This window comes from Suncus etruscus, chromosome 9 (assembly GCF_024139225.1).
Source record: "Suncus etruscus isolate mSunEtr1 chromosome 9, mSunEtr1.pri.cur, whole genome shotgun sequence".
NCBI lineage: Eukaryota > Metazoa > Chordata > Mammalia > Eulipotyphla > Soricidae > Suncus > Suncus etruscus.
In genome coordinates, this window is record NC_064856.1 from 28,285,739 (window position 1) to 28,308,579 (window position 22,841).

The window sequence follows — 22,841 nt, forward strand, 5'->3', positions numbered from 1 at the left end:
ACAAGGAACTGAACATTTCTCCCCAGGTTGAGGGTAAACAGGAAGTATTATCCTCAGTCCTAGCTGCAGGTGATCAAGAAAAACTGGATTCAGTCTCCTAAAATCAAGACACTATTAAAAAAAAAAAACTCGTTTTTGGATGCCTGCTAATGAAAAGCCCCAAAACTGCTGTCCAGTCAAACCCCCCCTCCATGAGAACAGACCCCAAATGTTCACCAAACTCTTTTTTTCACATGGTCACAGAGGAAATGGATTGCTTTACTTACCCAACAAATGTTCAAGCAACCGTCTCATTTTTCCAGTTAAGAGGAAAGAACAGGCTGGCAGATTGGGGACTTGATCAAAAAGGAAATTTTTTTAAAAGTTACATGGGATTATTAAAAACACACACCACCACAACACAACCCAACAACTCAGGAAGAAACGCTGTCATGAGCCACAGATAGGATTTTATTTCCTCTGCACTCTATCCCTCAGGAGGGCAGAGGCTTGATACAAAGTAAAAAAAAGGGAAAGGAAACTGAAAACAAGGAGAAAAGATAACATTAGTTCATTGAAAACCATGCAGGAATAAAAAGCTGAGGTATTCCAAAGGGGTCCTCACAGATTTATTGCAGGATGTTGTCTAATATCTGCCCCCCACAAACACATACACCCATCCCCATCCCTACTCCAAAAACTTCCTCCAAAGCCTAGAAAACACTTCGAGAAGCGTTTGCTGCTGTAGGCTGGCTTGCAGAAGCGCACTCTGCATCAACAGAAGTCAGGAAAAAAGGCTGAACAATGTAGTTTCAAGTGCAGAAACCCTGTAGGAAGAGAAAAAACCATGTAGACACACAGCCACCCACCTAGGCCCCAGGAGCTGGGCACTGCCCCTAGCTCTCTGCTCAGGGCAGGGTTCTGGTCCCCACACTTGGCCTCTCTGGGCAGAACTGAATCCAGCCTTCCAGAACCTCCTTGGCCAGGAAAACTTGCCTGCTCTGCTGTTTGCTATGAGCCCTCCTTGGAGAGAAGCCTGCTTTGCTTACCTTCCATGTTCTTCCCCCAGCAAGCATGTGACACAAGAAAAAGACAATAGTGCAGGGGGAAAGACTGCTGAGAGTGGAGAGAGAGAGAGAGAGAGAGAGAGAGAGAGAGAGAGAGAGAGAGAGAGAGAGAGAGAGAGAGAGAGAGAGAGAGAGAGAGAGAAAGAAGCTTTTTTGGCATACCAGGATCTAGCTTCAAACTATTCCAGAAACACCCTGTCCCTGGTGAAAGAAAAGGTGTTCCAGGCCCTTGTCAGTTTGCAAGAAAAAAAAAAATCCAGCTATGGCTAATGGCTACTTAGCCATGTGACCCAAGAAAGCAAAAAAAAAAAAAAATTCTCTAAACAGTTCCAAGTTACCCTAAGTGCTGTGGGGGCGCATGTGGCTCGCCAGACACACAGAATTCACTCTGCTCGCCCCCACTTCGGATGTCTCAGAGGGAGGGGGAGAAAAGATGGTTAAAAAGTCGAGCTTACCTCTGTGGATGCATTGTTAACACTGTGTAATGTCAATACTTATAAAACATGGAGGACAGGCTCCTAGTTCTCACAGAAAAAGGGTTTGGCACTTCGGCTTGATGATCTGGCCGCCTAATAAAAGCTCATCCCCGATTGGCCGGCGCGGCAAATCCGAGTGTAAAACCGCCCGGGATTGGCTGAAACACTTCCTGAGCGATTATCTTTGTGAGGCTCTGGTGAGCAAGAGCCATCCTGTGCATAGAAAAAGACAGGCTAAGCTAGGCCTTCTGCAGCGACAGAAACTTGGGGAAAGGGCCCCCACGCGCGCTGCTCCCACCCCTTCCTGCATCTCTCCACTTGGGCACACCCGTGCAGCCGCCCTGACCTGCCCCCCACACAGCCTGAGGCCTGGAGGCCCCTAGCAAGAGTTGTTTTTAGGGGGCCGAGCTGTAAGGACTCACCCTCCCTGGCCCCCACGGGCGCTGCGTTGGCGAGGAGGCCGGCTGGCCCTTTTCTAGAACCCTCCAGCAGAATGGTTCCCCCCCCCCCCAAGCACACACATCCCTATCTCCCCGCCCCCCTAGGGGAAGCTGCCCAGGGGGCCAAGAAAAGGGGCCTGCAGAGGCCTCCAAGGCAGGCAGAGCTGAAGTGAAGAAGGCCCAGCGGGCCAGGGGGAAGCCCCCACCCCACCCCCAGGGGCAGGGCTGGGGCGCAGAGGGCTGGGCTGCTGGGGGAGGGGAGGGAAGGGAGGGAGGCAAGTGGTCAAGTCTGCAGAGTCATTCTCCTTCTCCAAGCAGGGTTGGGATCGTAGGGCACCGGCCGGAAATCGACCCTTTGGGAGAGCTTTTCTTGCCCCTTGGGCCAGGGCTCCAAAGAAAAGCAAACTGGGGCCCTCAGCGCCCCGGCCAGGATGCCCAGCGGGGGTCCCCCCTACCTCAGTCCTTACCCTAAGGCCAGCCCCAGGCGCTCCTAGCAGGCCACATGCCTAGAAGCTAGACTTCCCTTCCCCAGCGCCCTCCCCCACGCCGAGGCCTGCTAAACCTGTCAGTTAAACAAAAATCTGACTTCCGTAGGAGTCTGCGATGCCTTCAGCTTCCTGCCTGTTAACCCTCTCTCGGGCCCGCGGCCGCCCGGCTGGGAAACGCTAGGCCCGGCGCGCAGGCAAGGCCTGTGGAAAAATACCAGCTGCAGCTCGGCGGCAGATGCAGAGCCAGGAGCGCCCGCCGAGCCGCTGTCTCTCTCTCTCTCTCTCCCTCTCGCTCCTCTGCTTCCCAAGGAGGCGTGGACCTTCAGAATCCAGGGCATACAGGCAGTGCCTCTCAGGCTCAGAAGCCATTTCCATGAAGAGGGAGAAAGGAAGATGGCGAGGGAACAAGCACCCCCATTATTACTCAGGCCTACACCCACGGCTCGCTCAGCCCTGCCTGTCACAAGCGTGCCCCTGTATCTGGCGTTCTAGGGGAGGGGGGTGGACGGGGCCCTCGGTGGGCAGGCAAACCCCAGGAGCTTTGGAAGGCTTCTTTGCAGAAATTTATTCCCACAGAGAAGAGAAGGGCTTCTTTCCGTCCCCTAAGGCAGATGAACAGTGATTTCACACACCCCTACACTTGGCAGGCCCCCCCCAACCCCATCTCTTGACACTGCTCTCCAGTAAAATATTAACTCGTTTTGCAGAGCAGCTTATAATTCCACCCATTGCCATAGAATTCGGGCTTGGCCTCTTTCCTCCCCTCTAACCGCCATTGTCAGCCAGGTTGCAACCAGAGAGGGGAAAAAAAAGAGCCCCTCCTTGACTTTCTTCTTTTTTTTTTTTTAAATGACAAGGTGCTTTATTAACAAGGTTTTAAATAGGAGGGGGGGGGGGCAGCAAACTGGAATAACAAGCTAAATAAACACCTTGTTTCTTTCAAGGCTGTTTTTCAAATATGTCCAGGGATAATAGTCATAGACCAGAAACAGCAGTAGGGAAATGTGGCTTCCCCTCGGCCTCCTAAAATGAGGGTCCTTGTTCCACAAAGAGAAGAAAGGCCAGCCACACACACACACACACACACACACACACACACACACACACACACATGCACACGCACACACACCATACAAGTTCTTCCTGTCTGGGAATCTCTGATGAAACAGGAAAAAGCCAGGGGTCTGTAGAGGTTGCTGCCAAGATGGGCAACAGGAAGCAGAAAAGGGGGGTTGTTGCTGTTTCTGTTGTGTTTGGGGCTACAGAGCTAAAATGCAGGAAGGACAACACCTCTGATCTGAGTCTTCCCTGGGGGGGGGGCTGTCAGATAGGGCTCTTCCTCCACCTCTGGCTAGAAGCCCACAGCCATCGTGCTACAGGGGACACTGCTCATTTCTGTGGGTGCTTTGGGAGGCGGGGATAGGCACACAGGCTGCAGCTCTGGGTCAGGGCCTGAGGAGGGCATGAATTAGGCCACAGAGTGCATAGTGGATTTTAACCCGGGATTAGAGCTGGTGGCATAAGCAGCTGCCATGTCCCCATTTCCACCCCCTCCCTCCCTCCCTCTGATCACTGGAAACCTTTTCTGGGGCAAAGAGCAGGAAGCTGCCTGCTTATTCTGGCAGGTCGGCTTGGGCTAAAGAATGTTACTGGCATTTGGTTAGGTCTGAGGTTATCTGGATAACAGCAATTCAGCTGGGGGCAGACAAAGGGATGGTGGGCAGATGAAATCCTGAAGGGGACGGGGCTAAGAGGAAGCTGGGGGCAGGCCTACTAAGGGCCAATCCGGAGCCAGTGGAATGTGGCTGATAAAGGGAAACCAGATACAAAACGTCTCCTGCCCTGCATGGAATGCAGCCTCGGTGGTCCCAGCAGCTCCTGCTGGCTTAGAGCTGGGGTCATGCACCAACCAAATCACGACTCAGCTTGAACTTTGTGAGACCAGGAACTAAGCCAGAGAGATGTAGTGCGTTGCCCGAGGTCACACAGGAGACAAGACTAGACAGACAAAATTTCAGTCACTGTGGACTCCAGATTCTCAAATCTGTACCTTCCTGGGGCCTCTGAAGAAAGTACCAGTGGAGAAAAGAAACCAAGAATAAGGATTAATGCACCCTCTAGGGTTGGTTTGTGTGTTGTTGTTTTTTCCCCAGGTTTGAGAACAAGTGTCATGGCCTGAGTGATAGATCTGGGAAAGACAAGGCTCCTGTCCCCCATTACACCTCATTCTAGCCAGTCATTCATTAGCTCTTCTTCCTGTACAAGCTTCCTGCAAGCTATCTAGGGAACTGCTTTGCATTAAAGCAAGCTCTGTGAGTTCCTTGCAAAGGTGGTTCTCAACCAGGGGGTGGTTTGGAACCCTGGGGGATTGATGGCAAGGACTAGAGATCAGGATTGTCACTAGCTGTCAATGTGTGGGTGGAAACCAGGAACTGACAACAGCAGAGCCAAGGTAAAGACTCTGAGGGCTGGGGTGGGCTTTTTCATGCTCAAATCCAGGGTTTGATCCTTGACAACACCACCAGAATGGCACAACCCTCCTTCCCCAAATAATAATCATCCAACAGTGCCCAGGAAAGCCCCACCATGAGGAATGTGCTCCAGACACTCAGCAGGGAAGCCAGCACAGGCCTAAACAAGCCAATTCCGTGGTGATGTCGACAGCAGTGAGCTCATAAACACGAATTCAGAAGTGTCTCACACGATTCCCCCAGGGAGGAGAGAAGGGGGGAAGTGCAGAATGGGGCTGCAGGAAGCGTGACAGAAGAAGAGCGCCCCCACCTCCTCCCAGACTCTGCACTCCAGGCTTTGGCCTCCACTGGCCAGCAGCCAGGCAAGCAACCGGGGTAACCTCGTCAAGCTGCATCCCCAAGATAGGCTCCTGGATGCTAGTGAAAATAAGCACCCGGACTAAGTTATCTAGCTGGAGCGAGCAGCAGGCTTCTCTGGCCAGCCGTCAGCAGAAAGGACAGGACTGAGGCAGGGAAGTGTTGAAAACGTCTTTTGTTTTGTTCCTTTCTGGCCAATTAGCACCATGGCCTACTGGGGTCCTGGTACCAGGGGAGGCTGGCCTAGCTGGATCATGTTACAGCTATTGAGAAAGGGTGTCCTTGGGAAGGTGGGGGGGGGGTGTTGATTTGTTTTACTCCTTTCTAGAAGGGACTGGCAGGATTAGACAAAACAGCCTGAAGCAGAAGGGTGGAACAAGAGGGCATGGACAGGACGCAGCAATGAAGCATGGGGCAAAGGGATTTAGCTTCCCCAGGCCACTGTCCTGACTTCCTGCCATCTCCGAAAAGGAAGGGGAAGATGTAGACAGAACTCTGCACTCCTAGAGAGCCTCCTTCCTACTTAGACCAGTTGCAATGCCTAGAGACTTTAGTTCTCTTGAGGTGGATTTTCCTGGCTTCTAGCTGGGGGAAAAGACCTGAGGGCTGCAAACTCCCTTCAAAGCACAGGACAGCTCTCCACTACCCCCAGAGTAAGCCACTAGCAAAGTAACCAGAACAACAGAGAGCCCTGGAGCCCCAGCCCCGCTGAATTCTCCAGCAGCAGGGCTCTCAGGCTAAAAGCTCTCTCAGTCTAAATTCACGGAACTGGGTGACAGCACCGGCCACCTGGTCCCTCCTTTGCCTATGAGTCTGCTGTGTTTGTGCCTACACATGTGTGCACAGACTGACACCCACCCGTGAACAGACGCACACACATGTCTCCAGATGCACAGGCCACACATAGAGAGGCACAGAGACACGCATATAGACACAGATAGACACATCCAGAGACCTACTACAGACCCACAGAAACATGCATAGACACAAAGACACAAGAGACACACAGATGGGGCCAGACCAATATAGCACAGTGGGGAGGGCGTTTGCCTTACACGCAACTGACCTGGGTTCAGTCAATCCCCAGCATCCCATAAGGTCTCCCTAGCACCTCCAGGAGTGATTTCTGAGTGAAGAGCCAGAAGTAACCCGAGCTGCAGGGTGTGGCCCAAAAATAATAACAAAAGAAAAAGACACGCAAAGACAAGCACTCAGACAAAGACAAGCACAAAGACACAGATACACAGACAGACACAAACATGCACTGAAGTAGACAGCGATGCCTTGACAGAACAGGGGTAGGTCTGACCTCATCCAGTGTTACTTAGGGACTACTGACTATGCTTATGGTACTTTGCAGTGCTGGGAGAAAGTCAAAGTCTAGGGCCGGAGAGATAGAACAGCGGTAAGGTGTTTGCCTTGCATGCAGAAAGAGGGTGGTTCAAATCCCGGCATCCATATGGTCCCCTGAGCCTGCCAGGAGCAATTCCTGAGCATAGAGCCAGAAGTAAATCCTGAGTACTGCCAAAAACCAAAAAAAAAAAAAAAAATCAAGGTCTAAAGAAGATTGTTTCTGAGTCACACTTGATGATGCTCAGGACTTATTCCTGGCTCTGTGCTCAGGAATCACTCCTGAAGAGGTTCAAGGAATTTTAAGTGGTGGTGGAGATCAAAACCAGGTTGGCCACATGCAAGGTTCCATCTCTCCAATGGAATCCCAGGTCTCATACATGTGAAGCATTTGCTCCACCTCTGAGCTACATCCACAAACTAGATCTGCTTTGTTTTAAGAGTGTGGAATCCAGGCCAGAGAGATAAGCTAAGAGAAAGCCCTGATCACCGCTGTGTTGGGATGGGCAATAAGTGCGTGGATGAAAAACAAATGAAACCACTCAGATCTTGTCCCTCCTCTGCTCAAGGACCATCACCAGTGCCCAGCACAGTCAAAACTAAACACTGACAGTAGGCTAGGCTCCCGGCAAACATCTCCTTCCTACTACACTCCTCCATCATCACTGTATTCCTCCACCTCTCAAGGCATTTTTCCATCATCCCTACACTCCTCCATCATCATTGCACTTTTCCATCCCCCATTGCAATTCTCTACCCACCATGCACCCCCCCTCCCCACTGCATTCCTCTATACCCCAGTCCACTCCTCCATCCATCACACATTCCTCCCATTGTCACTGCACTCCTCCATCCATCTCTCCTTAACTCAGTCCCTCCATTTGCTCAGCGCTCAGTTCGTGCTTGGTATCTGCTGCCCATCTGACTCAGGACTAAGATCCTCCTTCCCAAACCTCTGGCTGAGAAGTCTAAGCACTTGACTGCATTCCTACCTGTATCCCAGCCAGCCTTCTTCTCCAGCCCAGGCCCACACCTTTAACTTTCCCCATCCTTCCCCTAAAAGGGCGGAAATGGGCAGTGCCTGAGCATTGCTGGTGTGGCCCAAAAACAAGAGAGAGAAAGGATACAATTAAATAAACAGAATACTGTGCAGATACAAAAAACAAATCAGGAGGGTCAGAGCAATTATACAGCAGGTAACGCACTTGCTGTTCATGCAGCAAATCCAGGCTCAAATTCCAGCATCCCAGAGGGTCCCAGTGCACTATCAGGAGTAATTCTAGAGCTTGAAGCCAGGAGTAATACCTGAGAATTACCATGTGTGCTCCCCACCTTCCCCCCCAAAAAAAGAGAGAGATAAAAAAAATCAAGGAAGGATATGGAGAAATAGTATAGTGAATAAGGAACTTGCTTGTGGCTGACCCACATTCAATCCCCAGTACCCTATATGGTCCCCCAAGCCCACCAGAAGTAATTCTCTAAGCATAGAGGTAAGAGTAAGTCCGTAGCACCACTCACTGGGTATGGCCCCCTCCACCACAATAACAACAAACAAAACAACAAATATCAGGGAATTTGGATTCCTTCCATAATTGCAGTTAAACTGGGGAGTGGGGGAGCTCAAGAAAAATATGTGGGGGCCGGAGAGATAGCATGGAGGTAAGGCATTTGCCTTTCATGCAGAAGGTCATCGGTTCGAATTCCGGTGTCCTATATTGTCCCCCGTGCTTGCCAGGAGCAATTTCTGAGCATGGAGCCAGGAATAACCCCTGAGCACTGCCGGGTGTGACCCAAAAAACACACACAAAAAAAAAATGTGTAATATAACTATGTTCAAAAAAAGGTAAGAACGGGGGCCGGGTGGTGGCGCTAAAGGTAAGGTGCCTGCCTTACCTGCGCTAGCCTAGGACGGACCTTGGTTCGATCCCCCGGCATCCCATATGGTCCCCCAAGCCAGGAGCGACTTCTGAGCGCATAGCCAGGAGTAACCCCTGAGCGTCACCGGGTGTGGCCCAAAAACCAAAAAAAAAAAAAAAAAAAAAAAGGTAAGAACATGGAACCGAAATGATAGAGCAGTGGTAGGGTGCTTGCCTTGCATGTGGCTGACCCAGGATTGACCTGAGTTTGATCCCAGGCGTCCCATATGGTCCCTCAAGTCAGGAACGATTTCTGAGTGCAGAGCCAGGAGTAACCCCTGAGCATCGCTGAGTGTGACCCAAAAACAAAAAAAATTTTTAAATAAAAAAATAAAAGGTAAGCCCAGCGCTAGAGAGGTGCTGGGTGCAGAGTGAAAACCTTGAACATGAGGCTTGAACTTGACACTGGTATCCACCTCCCAAAAAATGTCAATCTGTGTGTTTGTCTTTTTTCTTAACTTGTTTGATTAGGAGTATAAGTGAGAAGAAACAAATATCAGCCCAAAAGTTATTTAGTGAAAGATCCTGGGCACTTTAGTGGTGGTGAAGATGCAAGAACTTTTTTTTTTTTTTTTTTTTGGGCCACACCTGATGTTGCTCAGGGGTTACTCCTGGCTGTCTGCTCAGAAATAGCTCCTGGCAGGCACGGGGGACCATATGGGACACCGGGATTCGAACCAACCACCTTTGGTCCTGGACCGGCTGCTTGCAAGGCAAACGCCGCTGTGCTATCTCTCCGGGCCCGTGCAAGAACTTTGAACATCAATACTATAATTTTTTTTTATGATGGCGGGGTGAGCCACACCCAGTAATGCTCAAGGCTTATTTCTGGTTCTGTGCTAAAGATTCACTCCAGGTGATGTCCAGGGAACCATATGGTGCCAGGAATTGAATCCAGGTTGGCAGCAAGCAAGTGCCCTACCCACTGAACTATCTCTCCAGCCCTCAAAACTATAAACTTTAACTATTGTACCCATGCAACCTAAGCTGTAAGGCAGGGGTCTCAAACTCAATTTACCTGGGGGCCGCAGGAGGCAAAGTTGGGGTGATCCTTGAGTGCAAAGTCAGCAGTAAGCCTTGAACAATGGGGGGTGTGACCCAAACAACTAAACCAAAACATAACAAAAAAAGATTCCTCTAGAGCAGGGCCACAATATGTTGTATGGAGGGCTGCAAAGGGCCTACGGGCCGCAAGTTTGAGACCCCTGCTGTAGGGTGTTTGCCTTGTATGCAGAAGGATGATGGTTGGAATCCCTGCATCCCATATGGTCACCTGAGCCTGCCAGGAGCAATTTCTGAGTGTAGAGTAACCCCTGAATGCTGCTGGGTATGATGCCACTCCAAAAAAAATTGAGGCTAGAAAGATAGCACAGCGGTAGGGCATTTGCCTTGCACACAGCCAATCCTGGACAGATGGTGGTTCAAATTCCAGCATCCCATATGGTCCCCCGAGCCTGTCTGGAACGATTTCTGAGAGCAGAGCCAGGAGTAACCCCTAAGTGCCGCTTGGTGTGGCCCAAAAACCAAAAAGAAAAAGAAAAAGAAAAATTGGTGGCTCTCTATCAGCCTTTAATTTAAAAGGGGGAGGGCAGAGAAATAATACAATGGGTAAATGGGTAGGGCACTTGCCTTGAATATAGCCAACCTGAGTTCAATCTCTGGCATCCCATAAGTCTCTTGACCCTCCAAAAATGATTCCTGAGAGGCAGAGTTCTAAGCACTAACAGATGTACCTCCACCTCCCACCTCTGCTACTGGACCAGAGAGATAGGAGAGAAGAGAAAGGGGCTCAAGTACTTGCCTTGCATGCATCCAACTCTAGTTTGATCACAAACTTTGGCACAACATATGATCCCTTGAGCACTGCTAAGAATGAGTTGGTATGCTGATATGGTTCAAAGCCAAACACACCCACATCCACACCCACACATACCCTCTTCAAAAAAAGAGGGTGTTGGGGCCGGGTAGGTGGCGCTGGAGGTAAGGTGTCTGCCTTGCAAGCGCTAGCCAAGGAAGGACCGCGGTTCGATCCCCCGGCGTCCCATATGGTCCCCCCCAAGCCAGGGGCGATTTCTGAGCACATAGCCAGGAGTAACCCCTGAGCGTCAACCGGGTGTGGCCCAAAAACCAAAAAAAAAAAAAAAAAAAAAAAAAGAGGGTGTTGCTTTACCCAAGATCTCTCTCTCTCTTTCTCTCTCTCTCCCTCCTTCCCTCCGTCCCCCCCCCCCCTCTCTCTCTCAAAAAAAGAGGGTGATCCTGGAGCCATAGCATAGAGCCAGGAGTAACCCCTGAGGACTGCTGGGTGTGACCAAAAAAAAAAAAGAGGGTGATCTTGATCTCTATCTCTCCCCACCCCCCAAAATGAGGGTGTTATAATTTTTCATTGTTTTGAAATTATTTTACAACTCGGTAAATGGTAGAATATCACACAGGACTCTTACCCATATAAATGCAAATTTAGGCCTTTTCATCTTGGGAAAAGCCTGTGTTCTCTCTGGAACACCTATCTCTTTTTCTCCTCTCACATTTCTCTAAATGAATTTCTTTCAATAAAAACTATTTTTCTTTACTTAAAAAAACGCAAATTTGGGCCGGGCGGTGGCGCTCGAGGTAAGGTGCCTGCCTTACCTGCGCTAGCCTAGGAGACGGACCGCGGTTCGATCCCCCGGCGTCCCATATGGTCCCCCAAGCCAGGAGCGACTTCTGAGCGCATAGCCAGGAGTAACCCCTGAGCGTTACCGGGTGTGGCCCAAAAACCAAAAAAAAAAAAAAAAAAAAAAAAAAAACGCAAATTTAGTCTCCTGAAATGCAATTGATTACGCTGCCTGCTGGACATTGAGAAGTTCTGATAGTTTTACCTCAATGTGTAAATTCTTTTCCATTTATTATCTTTCTTTTTTTTTTTTTTTTTTTTTTTTTTTTTTTTTTTTTTGGTTTTCGGGTCACACCCGGTGTTGCTCAGGGGTTACTCCTAGCTGTCTGCTCAGAAATAGCTCCTGGCAGGCACGGGGGACCATATGGGACACCGGGATTTGAACCAACCACCTTTGGTCCTGGATCGGCTGCTTGCAAGGCAAACCCCGCTGTGCTATCTCTCCGGGCCCCATTTATTATCTTTCAACTTACGTACATCACTTTGAAAGCCTATGGTCTTAAAGCACTATAAGGTCCTTAGTAATGGACCACATGAAATCATGTGTATATTCACTTTAGATTTGTAGTAGTGCGGGGCCAGGAAGATGGCGCTAGAGGTAAGGTGTCTGCCTTGCAAGCACTAGCGTAAAACGGACCGCAGTTCAATCCCCCGGTGTCCCACATAGTCCCACCAAGCCAGGGGCGATTTCTGAGCCCATAGCCAGGAGTAACTCCTGAGCGTCACCGGGTGTGGCCCAAAAACCAAACAAAAAAAAAAAAAAAGATTTGTAGTAGTGCTACATCTTGAACCATAATTTTTTTTTTTGGTTTTTTTTGGGGGCCACATCCAGTGACGCTCAGGGGTTACTCCTGGCTATGCGCTCAGAAGTCGCTCCTGGCTTGGGGGACCATATGGGAAACCGGGGGATCGAACCGCGGTCCATCCAAGGCTAGCACAGGCAAGGCAGGCACCTTACCTCTAGCGCCACCGCCCGGCCCCGAACCATATTTTTTTTAACAAGAAAGAAAAATCAAGCTGGAAAGATAGCACAAAGGGTAGGGAATTTGCCTTGCACATGACTAACCAGGGTTGGTCCCCAAGCCTGCAGGAGTGATTTCTGAGCGCAGAACCAGAAGTAACCTGAGGACCACCAGGTATGACCCAAAAAAACAAAAAGTAACCATGAGTGCAGCTGGGTGTGGCCCCCCCCCCAAAAAAAAGAAAAACAGAAAGAAACAGAAATCAACATTGACCTCCTAGCACCACCTCCAAAGTAGTTTTTTTTGTTGTTTGGGGGTCACACCCAGAAGTGCTCAGGGCTTACTCCCGGTTCTGTACTCAGGAATCACTCCTGGGGGCTTAGAGGACCAAAAAGTGTCGGACCCCAGCTGGCTACATGCAAGGCAAATATACTGTACTCATGCTCAGGTTCTTCATGCAGCTTTTGCATTTAAAAGACTCTCTTGGTTCTCCCTAGCACAAACACACACACACACACACACACAGCTATAAGTCAAGTGTTGGACTCTTGAATCTACGTTTCTGGATCTCCTGTCACATTCATATTGGACACACTGCAGATTCCAGAATACTGCTAGGCTCAGTCACTCCACCTGCTCTGCCATCTGCTCACCTGGGGGCTCTGACAAGCCCCAAGCCAAGGCTCTGAGCCAGCCTGTGGAGAAAAGGGTTATACCTTCCCTTACCACCAGAAACCTAAGTCACTTAGCCTTTCTGTGCCTCAGTTTCCTGGCTACCAAGTAGGCACTGCAGGGGCAAAGACATGCTAGTGACTCAGGCACTCTCCTAACATAACATGTATTTTCCCGAATGTGGCCCAGCACACATGTAACAATTATCATCCTCATCTCTGAGAACATCATGAGGATTTTTTAGCAGGCTTGCGCCAGAGTAGATGCCCAAGAAACATGGGGAAGTATCAGAGGACAGTACAGTGAGTTGGGGGCACCTGTCTGCCATGCAGCTGACCCAGGTTCAGTCTCCAGCACTATATATATGGTCCTGAGTTCTCCAGGAGTTACTCCTGTGTACAGAACCAAGAATATGCCCTGAACACTGCTGTGTGTGGCAAAAGAAAAAAAATTGGAGGGGGGGCAGAAGGACAGCAACAGTGGGTAGGGCATATGCCCCCAACCCTGCCAGGAGTAATTTCTGAATGCAGAGCCAAGAGTAACAGTGGCCTTGGGTGTAGCCAAAAATAAATACATACATACATACATACATACATACATACATACATACATACATACATACATACATACATACATAAAATGTGGGGTGCTTGCCTCTTGTATGAGTTCCTAGTTCTCATCCCAGCACTGTTCTTATCCAACTGTTTTGTTCTCATCCAACAAAAGGAGAAAGAAAAATCTCAGCATATTTAGAGCTGGGATAGGGAAAAATTTCAGAGTATATGCCTGATTCTTGGAATGTAGGGACCCTCCCACCCTACCTAGTTGTGTGTGTGTGTGTGTGTGTGTGTGTGTGTTTTAGTTTGGGGGCCACACCCAGCGGTTACTCCTGGCTGTCTGCTCAGAAATAGCTACTGGCGGGCCCGGAGAGATAGCACAGCAGCGTTTGCCTTGCAAGCAGCCAATTCAGGACCAAAAAAGGTGGTTGGTTCGAATCCCGGTGTCCCATATGGTCCCCCGTGCCTGCCAGGAGCTATTTCTGAGCAGACAGCCAGGAGTAACCCCTGAGCACTGCCGGGTGTGGCCCAAAAACTAAAAACCAAAAAAAAAAAAAAAAAAAAAAAAAAGGAAAGGAAAAGAAAAGAAAAGAAAAGAAAAAGAAAAAGAAATAGCTCCTGGCAGGCACGGGGGACCATATGAAACACCGTGATTCAAACCAACCACATTTGGTCCTGGATTGGCTGTTTGCAAGGCAAACGCCGCTGTGCTATCTCTCCGGGCCCATCCCCACCTAGTTTTAAGTGGCTCCTAGTTTTAGGGAGAATGGGAGGGAGGGGGGAGCACAGAGTGATAGCACAGCGGTTAGGGCGCTTGCCTTACACACCACAGCAACCTGGGTTTGATTCCCTGGCATCCCCTATGGCCTCCTACACCCTGCCAGGAGTGATTCCTCAGCTTAGAGGCAGGAATAACCTCTGAGCACCGACGAATGTGGCCCCCAAACAAACAAATAAGTAAGGGGAGACGGGCGGGTCAAGAGAAAACTCAGCTGAATAAGTACATGCTTTGCAGGCTGGATCCCTGGCACAGAGCCAGCAGTAGCCTCCAAGGACCACTGGGGTGTCCCAAAGCAACCCCTCCTCCAAAAAATGAGCAGGTAAATTTTCTTTCCTGAAAACCTTTACATGAAATCATTTCCTCACTGCCCAAGAAATTCTGGACTGCAGGCATCAGTTCCAACCTCTGCACAGAACCCCACATCTCTGAAGCTGACCGCCGTCCGCCCCCACCCCAGGAGTTGCTGAAAGTCCAGACAGACAAGCCCAGTAGTTAAGTGCGGCCTCCTTCCCTCTAAGATTTGCTGACGTTTATGCCCGTGCTCCAGGAGCTGACAGCTAAGCAAAGCAAGTAACGAGCAATTAAACAAATACATGAATAAAAGATCCAGGGAGCTCACAGCACTCGCTCTCGGGAGACAGGCCAAGTTTAAGGAGGGGACAGGTGAACGAGACTGAGGAGTGACAGGAAGGGGGGAGGGCTCCAGGGACAGTGTGACATTGGCCTGCAGGAGAAGAGACTTCCAGGAGGTGGGGGTGGGAGCTATGAGTTTAAGCGGCCAGACTCAGAGCAGGCAGCAGTGTGGCAAGGCCCAGGAAAGGAAAAGGAAGGATGGCAGCTGCACTGCGGATGCCCAGACATGGACACCAAGTCAGAAGGAAGCTCTTTGGATCCGGAACAATAAATAGCCAACCTGGGTTGGCTTCCTGGCATCCCATGGTCCCCTGAGCTTGCCAGGAGAGATCCCTGAATGCAGAGCAGGAGTAAGCCCTGAGCATGACTGGATGTGGCACCAGAACAAAACAAAACAAAACAAAAAAAAAGAAATAAGCTCACTGTCTTTTTCTGCCATCCCTTATCACTCAGACTCCAAACATTCCAGAATATTTTTTACCTCATCTGGTCCCACACTACCTCAGATTCTGGCTCTACTGAGAAGCCCATGGGAAGTTTATCTCAATAAACAATATAACACGCACACTCAGCAAAGCTGTCTGAGACTGCATGCTCTCTGTACCAGCTCCAATGACTCTCAGAACCCTCCCCAACTCCCATGTCAAAGGGCCACACTGAGGCCTGTAAGTCCACAGGGGTCAAACTCCTTCCTTGATGCCTTCACTGCTGGCTTCAGGCTTCAGGACCAGAGAGATGGCTCAGTGGGCTGCACATATACTCTGCATGCAGAAGGCCAGGGTTAGAATCCTGACCCCCCGGGGCCCGGAGAGATAGCACAGCAGCATTTGCCTTGCAAGTAGCCGATCCAGGACCAAAGGTGGTTGGTTCGAACCCCGGTGTCCCATATGGTCCCCCGTGCCTGCCAGGAGCTATTTCTGAGCAGACAGCCAGGAGTAACCCCTAAGCACCGCCGGGTGTGGCCCAAAAACCAAAAAAAAAAAAAAAAGAATCCTGACCCCATAGAGCCCCCTACTAGGAGCAAACCTGAGCACCATCAGATGTGAATCAACTCCCTCTTCACCCCAAGAAAAAACAAAACTCCAAAATTCTCTACTTCCTTGGGCCAGAGCCATTTGTCTTGCAGGTTCAATCCTTGGCACCCCATATGGTTGTCTGAGTCTGCCAAGAGTGTTTCCTGAGAAGTCAGAAGTAACCCTTGAGCACTACCAGGTATAGCACCAAAATAAAAACTCCAGAAACAAAAACCTGAGCTGATAAGTAGCAAGAAGGGAGACCCTTGCAACACCTTTTGAGATGGTCCTTAGAAATGGAAGGGGCCTCCCTCGATCCTTGGGGCTGGTCGTACTCTCTAACCTCACTTCCATCTCTCCCTCACTTCAGGTCTCTCTGACCTTTCTTTATCCTGTCCAGGCAGCTTCCTCAGACAATAGCTCAGTTCCTCCCAGTGCTGCTGCCATCACTCCCCATGTGCTTGGCAGGATGGCATGTGACAGCCCTGTGTCTTTTTGAGGTGACATCACCCTGTTCTTTCTTTCCTAGGACTTAGCACAAACCTAAAAGCACCTACTTCCTTGTTTACATTTTGTGTACAGAGGCTGCAACTCAGCCATTGCATGCCAGAGTCAGCAAAGGCCTATGGGGCATAATAGTTGCTCAATAAGTATAAATATTTGCCAGATGAGTGCCAATTTTCTCTCAAGAAGCCACTTTATAAGACTATCTCCAGCAAATCAAGAATGATTTCATCTGAATTTTATTTCTCCATGCACACGACCTCTTACCCTGTCTTACTTTAATATATACTCTTTACCTTATAACTACAAAGTTACCCCTGTACAAAAAAAAACCTACTAAGGATTTTATCCATAGTGACACAGAAACAAAATAAAATCTTTCTTGCCTTTCACTATTTACTGATGTTACAGTTGCCTCCAATCAAGCTAGTTCCCACCCCAAGACAGATCTTTGTACTTGCACCTTTGTACTTTGGGATTCAAGCCCCAAAGTCACCACCTCCAGGAGACCCAACTGGGAGCACACCTTAGCACACCACAGAGAATTCCTTTTATTCCCGGCACTTTTGATATAGGAAGGCAGGTGTCTTAGGTGCTTTCCAAAGGAATAAATCTCTCCTTTCCATTGTTCGAGAGTAAACCCAGTGCTTGGGTGTTGCTCCCTTTTTCATCTGAGACCATAAAATAAAACTCGTCCGCTTTGGTTCATGCTTTTGAAACAGTTTATTACTGGGCACCAAAAGACGCTGACTCACTGCTGCTTGCTCGGTAACTAGGGTGACTTCTGTGGGTGTGAGTCTCCCTTAGCTACTACCGGGCTCCGGCCTTCATTGTCAAGACTGCACCTCCAGCCCCCCAACCTTCCAGGGACCTCACCTGCACGTGCAGGGCCCGCTCAAGGCGGTGGGTGTATTCATTAATTCCTTTCTCCCTGCTGTTCTATGTATGATCCAGGTGCCATCAGCATCCTCCTTTTCACAGATGAGAAAACTTGGGAGCGCCTGAGATTTTTCCCCCCCCTCGGAGACAGGAAGTCAGCTCAAAGAGCCCGAAGCCTTCTCCGCCTCTGAAATGCCCAGAAACGGACACCAAAAGAGGACACCACGGAGCCTGGCAGCAAGCACAGACCTCCCCCTTCCAAGGCCGGCCAGGAACTCATTAGCAACCACAGACGCAAACATGCCAGAAACCCCAAAACAGGCCCTAGGCCCAAGGTGGGCTGATCACGACTCAGCATCAAACCTCACCCCAGCCCCCTCCCCAAAAAAATATCCCAGCCCCAAACCTGGACATCACTCCTGCACCCTCGTCTCCCATCCGCAGACCCACGCTGCGTGGCTTCTATCTACCTTTGGAGCGGTTTCCACTGGAGATGGCGGCCACGAAGCTCCATGCTGCAGAGCGGGAGGCCAGCTCAGCGCCAGAGCCACCATGATCTGTGACCAGGCCAGGAAGGGAACAGCCTCCCAACCACCACCCCCAGGCCCCGAGCGCTCCCATCCCCCACCCCAGGGCCCGGGGGATCTTTTGAAATTTCCATTTGGACGGGGGCACGCGCCCCTCCCCCACCCCACCTCCAAACCCATCAAAAGGTCCCCATTGTTCTCCAGCCAAAGTCTCAAATTCTTTATGGAGCCTGGCCCCGGTGGGGGTGGGGGGTTGCATGCTGGAGTCCCTTCCCCAACTTTAGCTCCGGTCTCTCTCGCGCGCGGATTTCCGCTAGCTGGACAGACCCCTGACCATGGGGAAGGCTCTGAAACCAGGCTGCCTGCTGGTGTTCCTTGGATGCTCGCTCGGGGTCCTCTTTCCACTGGCTGTGCGACTTCGTGCCGCTCCATCCACCTCTCTGTGTCTGAAGTAGCTGACATCTCCCAGAATCACTAGCATTAAATGAGTTCCTGTAGTAAAAGTGGTTCTGTAGGGGCCAGACTGATACAACAGTGGACAGGATGCTTGCCTTGCACACAGCTGACTTGGGTTTGAACCCTATCTCCACATATGGTACCCCCAGACTACCAGGATATCCCTGAGCACAGGGTCAGGAATAAATCCAGGAATAAACCCAGATTACCACCAGGTGTGAACCCCCATAAAAAAGAAAAAGAAATTCTGATGGAGCATTGGGTGGATAGCTTGGCAGGTAATATCTACTCATCCTTCAAAACACAGCACAAACCTTTTCTTTTTAGGTTGATCTTTCGGGACTAACCCTAACATATCAGATTCCCATACTCTTATGTAGCTGCATATAGTTTTTATAACTGTCATTAAATTCCTGCTTAATAACTGGGTGTTAATTTCTATGATTGGGCCCAGAGAGCTGGCCCAATGCGTTGAAAGCCCCAGGCTCCATATCTGGCACCATATTTTCCCCTGAGCAACGATAGCTGTAACCCTGAAACAAAACAAATCTCATATTTTACTATCAATTCAATCCTGTAATCTCCCTGGCATATAGTAGGAGCTCAAAAGTAGTTGATGTGGACTGGAGCAATAATACAGTGAGTAGACTTTGCCATTTGATCCCAGGTATCCATATGCCCCACCCCACAGCCTGCCAGAAGTTTGTTTTTTTCTTGTTGTTTTTGGGCCATACCCAACAATCCTCAAGAGTTATTTCTAGCTCTGTGCTCAAAAATCACTCTTGGCAGGCTTGGGGGAACATATATGATACTGGGAGTCTAACCCAGGCCATACACATGTAAGGCAAAAGCTGTGCTATCACTGTGCTATCTGTGCTATCACTCTGACCCCTATTTATTTGTTGTTTTCTTGTTTTCTGTTTTTTAATTTTTATATTTTGGTTTTCTGGGCCACACTCAGCGGTGCTCAGGGGTTACTTCTAGCTCTGAGTTCAGAAATCACTCCTGAAAGGCTCGGGGACCATATGGGATGCCGGGAATAGAACTCAGGTCCATCCTGGGTTGGCTGCATGCACGGCAAACTCCCTACCTCCGTACCGCTGTGCTAGCTCTCTGGCCCATCTATTTGGTTTTTGTTTGTTTTTTGATCACTCCCAGCAGCACTAAGAGTTACTCCTAGCTCTGCATTCAGAAATCGCTCCTGGCAGGCTCCAAGAACCATATATGGGATGCCAGGAATCAAACCCGGGTCTGTCTCAGGTTGTCCACATGCAAGGCAGACGCCCTAACACTGTGCTACCTTTCCATTTAGCCCTACTTCTGAGTGCAGAGCCTAGGAGTAACCCTTGAGCATCGCCCAAAACAAACACACAAACAAAAAGTTATTAAATTGAGACAACTTGGGACCAGAAAGCTAGTACAGCAAGAGAGCATTTGCCTGGCACATAGCCAACCAAGGTTCAGTCCCCAGCATCCCATATGGTTTCCCAAGCCTTCCAAGGAACAAACCCAGAGCATCACTGGGTCTGATCCCAAAACCTAAATAAATAAATAAATAAATAAATAAATAAATAAATAAATAAATAAATCCCTTGGCTGACAGTTGATCTAGGGAGGGACTGGCCAGCCATTGGACTTCTCACTTTTCTGGTCAAAGAAAAGTGGAAGAGAGGCCAGAGAGATAGCATTGGAGATAAAGCGTTTGCCTTGCATGCAGAAGGATGGTGGTTCAAATCTGGCATCTCATGTGGTTCCCTGAGCCTGCCAGGAGCAATTTCTGAGCATAGAGCCAGGAATATAACCCCTGAGCACTGTCCCGGTATGACCCAAAAACTAAAAACAAAAACAAACAAAAAAAAAAGTGGAAGATTTGCTTGTTTGTTTATTTTGGAGGCCACACCCAGTGGTTCTCAGGCTAGCTCCAGGTCCGTGATCAGGGATCACTCCTGGTGGGACTCAGGAGACTATATAAGGTACTGGGAACCAAAGCTGGGTCAGCCATGTTTTGTTTTGTTTTTGTTTGTTTGTTTTTTGGGGATCACACCCGGCAGCACTCAGGGGTTACTCCTGGCTCTACGCTCAGAAATCACATCTGGCAGGCTAGGGGACCACATGGGATACCGGGATTTGAACCACTGTCCTTCTGCCTGCCAGGCAAACGTCCTACCTTCATGCTAGCTCTCTGGCCCCAGAGTCAGCCATGTTTAAAGCAAGCCCCTCATTGCCACCGCTATAAATGTCGTTCTGGTCAGGGAAAGTGAAGGTTTTTGTTTTGTTTTGTTTTGTTTTTTTGTGGTTTTTGGGTCACACCTGGCAGTACTCAGGGGTTATTCCTGGCTCCAGGCTCAGAAATTGCTCCTGGCAGGCATGGGGGACCATATGGGGTGCTGGGATTCGAACTGATGACCTCCTGCATGAAAGACAAACGCCTTACCTCCATGCTATCTCTCCGGCCCCAAAAGTGAAGTTTTAATGAAGGTCTTTGCAGGATTGACTGGGGTGAGCAGTTTGGTTTGCAGGTTATAGGGAAACTAAAACATGTCCTTCCCAGCCACTTATCCAACAAAGGAGGCTTCAAGCCCAGGTGCCAAACTCCTGGCACTTCCAGACGCACGCACGCGCGCACACACACACACACACACACACACACACACACACACACACACACACACACACACACACAAATTCCCTGGAGCCAGCTTAGAGCAGGTGCTTTTCTTTGTCTATCCTCTTGCCCAGGCCACCTGGTCAAATTTGAATTTCCAATCAATTCTCAATGGTGGGGCTGAAGTGATACCACAGCTAGTAGGGTGTTTGCCTTGCATGCAGCCAACCCAGGTTCGATCTCCGTCCCATACGGTCCCCAGAGCACCACCAGGAATAACCCCTGAGTGCTGAGCCAGGAGTAATTCCTGGCCACTGCAGGGTATGACTCAAACCACACCAAAACAAAACAAAACAAAAAAATGTTCAGTGGCATTTTTGTTTCAGGACAGCCTGTATTAATCTCTCCTGAGGAGATTTTCTCCCTTGCCTTTTGATTTGGCTTTGGGAGAGTAAGGTGACTCCCCTGACTGTGTTCTAGATTTCTTTTTTTTTTTTTTTTTTTGGTTTTTGGGCCACACCCAGCGGTGCTCAGGGGTTACTCCTGGCTGTCTGCTCAGAAATAGCTCCTGGCAGGCATGGGGGACCATATGGGACACCGGGATTTGAACCAACCACCTTTGGTCCTGGATCGGCTGCTTGCAAGGCAAACACCGCTGTGCTATCTCTCCGGGCCCTGTTTTAGATTTCTTGAGGCCTGAATAGCACCTTAGGCCTCTCATGAAAGGACATGCTGAGGGGCCCGGAGAGATAGCACAGCGGTGTTTGCCTTGCAAGCAGCCGTGCCTGCCAGGAACTATTTCTGAGCAGACAGCCAGGAGAAACCCCTGAGCACTGCTGAGTGTGGCCGAGTGTGGCCCAAAAACCAAAAAAAAAAAAAAAAAAAAAGAAAGGAGATGCTGAGTTCATGGGTCCCAAATGAAACAGAGGGACATAGAGATAGTACTGTGAGTAGGGCACTTGCATTGCACACAGTTGATCTGGATTCTATCCCTGCACCCTATAGGGTTCCCAAGCAATGTCAGGCATGATCCCTGAGCACAGAGTTGGGAGTAAGCCCTGTGTACAGCCAAATGGGAACCAATTTGCAGGAGCTGGAGCCTGGTAAGGTGTCTGCCTTGCCAGCGCTAGCCTAGGACGGACCACTGTTCGATCCCCTGGTGTTCCATATGGTCCCCCAAGCCAGAAGCAATTTCTGAGCACATAGCCAGGAGTAACCCCTGAGTGTCACCACTGTGGCCCAAAAACAAACAAACAAACAAACAAAAAAACAATCTGAAAGACTCTGAAGAGCAAGGGGGACAGTCCTCTGGGCCCCTGTGCCTGGTTATTTCCAGACAGCTCTCCCAAGGTCCTCCACTCCCCCAAGCCCTATACCCATTTCATAAAGAAGGAAATCTGAGGACCGCCAGAAGAGCCAAAAATTCAGGTGGTCTTAAAGTTTTGTGTGTGTGTGTGTGTGTGTGTGTGTGTGTGTGTGTGTGTGTGTGTGTGGTTTTTGGGTCACACCCGGCAGTGCTCAGGGGTTATTTCTGGCTCCAGGCTCAGAAATTGCTCCTGGCAGGCACAGGGGACCATATGGGGCGCCAGGATTTGAACCGATGACCTCCTGCATGAAAGGCAAACGCCTTACCTCCATGCTATCTCTCCGGCCCCGGTCTTAAAGTTTTGTGCTCAAATTCTTGAACTTGGATCAGGCTCATATCTGGTTTCCACTGGAACTGCAGGTGAGCACAAATTCGAGCCCCGACCAGACCACTGCCTACGCCCTAGAACACAAGTCCTGGGGGCCTGAGACAGGATTTACCTAACAAGTGACATACACTGGCACTGTATATGGTCCCTAAGTGCCACCAGGAGTGATTCTTGACTATAGAACTGAATAGTCAGGTATGTAGTGGGGGAGAGAGAACAAATCTAATGAGTTTTCTTCTGTCCATCTCACTTTCTTTTTGTTTTCTGTTTTTGGGCTATTCCCAGCTTTGCTTAAGATTTACTCCTGGGGCCGGGCGGTGGCGCTAGAGGTAAGGTGCCTGCCTTGCCTGCGCTAGCCTTG

General features: G+C 49.7%; 1 protein-coding gene across 1 annotated transcript in view; it reads right to left on the reverse strand.

Moving 5' to 3' along the window:
- Positions 1–2,813, reverse strand: part of ZMYND8 (zinc finger MYND-type containing 8) — a 123,770-nt gene extending 120,957 nt beyond the window's left edge. The window contains exons 1-2 of the mRNA XM_049780509.1: positions 2,771–2,813; positions 1,502–1,735 (exon numbers count right to left, since the gene is read on the reverse strand). Of these exons, the coding sequence (XP_049636466.1) occupies positions 1,502–1,515 (14 nt within the window). The 5' untranslated portion in view covers positions 1,516–1,735; positions 2,771–2,813. The remainder of the gene's footprint in view (positions 1–1,501; positions 1,736–2,770) is intronic.
- Positions 2,814–22,841: the final 20,028 nt, after the last annotated feature.